This window comes from Octopus bimaculoides, chromosome 17 (assembly GCF_001194135.2).
Source record: "Octopus bimaculoides isolate UCB-OBI-ISO-001 chromosome 17, ASM119413v2, whole genome shotgun sequence".
NCBI classification, from domain to species: domain Eukaryota; kingdom Metazoa; phylum Mollusca; class Cephalopoda; order Octopoda; family Octopodidae; genus Octopus; species Octopus bimaculoides.
This window is the reverse complement of record NC_068997.1, coordinates 8,560,548-8,563,104: the sequence shown is the minus strand read 5'-3', so window position 1 is coordinate 8,563,104 and position 2,557 is coordinate 8,560,548. Positions and strand designations below refer to the sequence as shown.

At 39.7% G+C, this 2,557-nt stretch overlaps 1 protein-coding gene across 1 annotated transcript in view; it reads right to left on the bottom strand.

Moving 5' to 3' along the window:
* LOC128249697 (uncharacterized) overlaps positions 1-2,204 on the bottom strand; it is an 11,084-nt gene extending 8,880 nt beyond the window's left edge. The window contains exon 1 of the mRNA XM_052974067.1: positions 2,086-2,204. Coding sequence (XP_052830027.1) covers positions 2,086-2,173 — 88 coding nt within the window. The 5' untranslated portion in view covers positions 2,174-2,204. The remainder of the gene's footprint in view (positions 1-2,085) is intronic.
* Positions 2,205-2,557: the final 353 nt, after the last annotated feature.

Here is a 2,557-nt window from a genome sequence, read left to right as displayed (position 1 = left end):
CCCCTGCATTGGTCAGTTGAAGTCTAGATAATGTTGCATGACAGTTAGCTGGTGCTGGCTGCTGGAACCAACCGGTGAGTATTTAAAGGGAAATTTGGCAGGATGGTCATTCGCCCGCCGACATTCTTTGACGCAGCATCGAAGAAACCAAAGAACAAAAAGCCAAAGAAAAAAGGAGAAAGAAAAAAATGCACTCAACACCAGAGCTGAAGACATCTCCAAAAGGAAGGGCCTCGCCTTGTCGAAAATGGTAGAGGAGTAGGGGCCGAAACCGGATGTGGTTCACCTTGATGATGTCTTTAGCCACTGGATCCTATAAAGGAGCTGTTGAAGTAGTGAACCACGAAATGTGGTTGGAATTCTTCCTATATATACACATATACATATACATACATTCATACAAATATGCTTGTGTGTGTGTTGGTCTTCATGTCATTTTACTTTGATCACCATTTGGACTCTGATAATATTGTTTATGCTGATACTGTTTATGCCCAGTAGCTTGGTTGTTTGGCATGTTCCCGTTCCATTTTTGACATCCTGTACCTGGATATGCATTTATATATACATGGACTGGCTCTTGTGCGGGTGGCACATAAAATACACCATTTTGAGCGTGGCTGTTGCCAGTACCGCCTGACTGGCCTTCGTGCCGGTGGCACGTAAAAGCACCCACTACACTCTCTGAGTGGTTGGCATTAGGAAGGGCATCCAGCTGTAGAAACTCTGCCAAATCAGATTGTAGTCTGGTGTAGCCATCTGGTTTCACCAGTCCTCAGTCAAATCGTCCAACCCATACTAGCATGGAAAGCGGACGTTAAACGATGATGATGTAGATGTAGGTATGTACATATATGTATGTATACATGCATATGCTCATATATCATTTGTATTATTATATACCTTGCTTGAAAGCAACAAAGGTTTGGAATAAGGAAGAATATTGCCTCAAGAAATCTCAGCTAATCTATGTCAGCGCCTGGAAAAAGCACAAGAAAACTAGTGTTGGCTGATAGTGGAATATATCTGAAAACAGGGGTAGACATTGAATATATGTTGTTGAAACTCAGCTTGGAAGACTTATTGAGGCAAGCGAAAGCGAAATCGGGATAGCACCTGTGCCCAGCGTCGCCTTTCTGACACTTGTGCCCGCAGCATGTCTAAGGATTTTCGAGCGAGATCGTTGCCAGTGCCCCTGGACTGGCTCTTGTGCGTGTGGTACATAAAATACACCATTTTGAGCGTGGCCGTTGCCAGTACCACCTGACTGGCCTTCGTAGGATTTTCAAGCGAGATCATTGCCAGTGCCCCTGGACTGGCTCTTGTGCGGGTGGCACATAAAATACACCATCTTGAGCGTGGCCATTACCAGTACCGCCTGACACGTAAAAGCACCCACTACACTCTCTGAGTGGTTGGCGTTAGGAAGGGCATCCAGCTGTAGAAACTCTGCCAAATCAGATTGGAGCCTGGTGTTGCCATCTGGTTTCACCAGTCCTCAGTCAAATCGTCCAACCCATGCTAGCATGGAAAGCGGACGTTAAACGATGATGATGATGATGATGTTGTTACATTTCAAGATGTTTGACATCATGGTTAAGATTATGAAGAATCACAAAAAGTGACAAGTGCTGCATGGCAGACATCTTTTAAAGTCATGCCGGTATAGAAAGGAAAAAAAATGGTTGAAATGATGATGATTATTAGTGCTAATTAGTTCTAGGTCAGCCCATATGGAACAGACTCATGATCAAAGACTTTCCAGTTGTGACCATTCCATTTATTTTTAGCCAAAATGTATCTAATCATACATTATCCAAAGTGTTTGTTCTTTTTCAAAGATAGTAGAGTGTGATTTTAGAGAGGTTTAGTTACTATGTCAAGTAGGTTGAACGACCATGTAGAGGTTATCTTGTTGGCTCATAAACAACGATAATGATGATATCTATTTAGATATTTTTATACTTTGGTGTCTGTAATTGATTATAAACTCTTATTTCATTGTTTGTATTTTTTAATTGATGGTCTTAAAAAACAAAACAAAGCAAAACAAAACAAATAAAAAAAAACTAACATGCCACCTACATTTAATTTTGTTTCGACATTGTTCTGTTTTCTTTTTCCTTTTATCAACATTGAAACACCCTGTCGTGCTGCACCCATGTACCAGCATCAAACTCTACGAACTGGGTAGAATACCAAATCAGCTGTGAGATATAAACAAAAAGCTAAGTGGTCGATGGCTTTTGAAGCTAAAGTCAATTTTCCTTTAATATTAGGGCAAGTTTACTACTTTTTTTCAAATGATAATGATAAAAAAAAAAAATAATAATAACTGTGGAAAATATTGATGCCATTTAATTTTTTTACCCCCCACCCCCACTCCATCTTATTTGCATAATTGATCTTTGATAGGGGGAGAAGGGGTGGAGAAAAGTGATTGTGTTGTGAAATGTTATTAATATTTTATTTAGAGTAACATGTAGAAGAATATTTCTAAGTAAGTATGAATATTTTGATACCAATGGGTTAATAACCATTATTCATATTCTTTAAA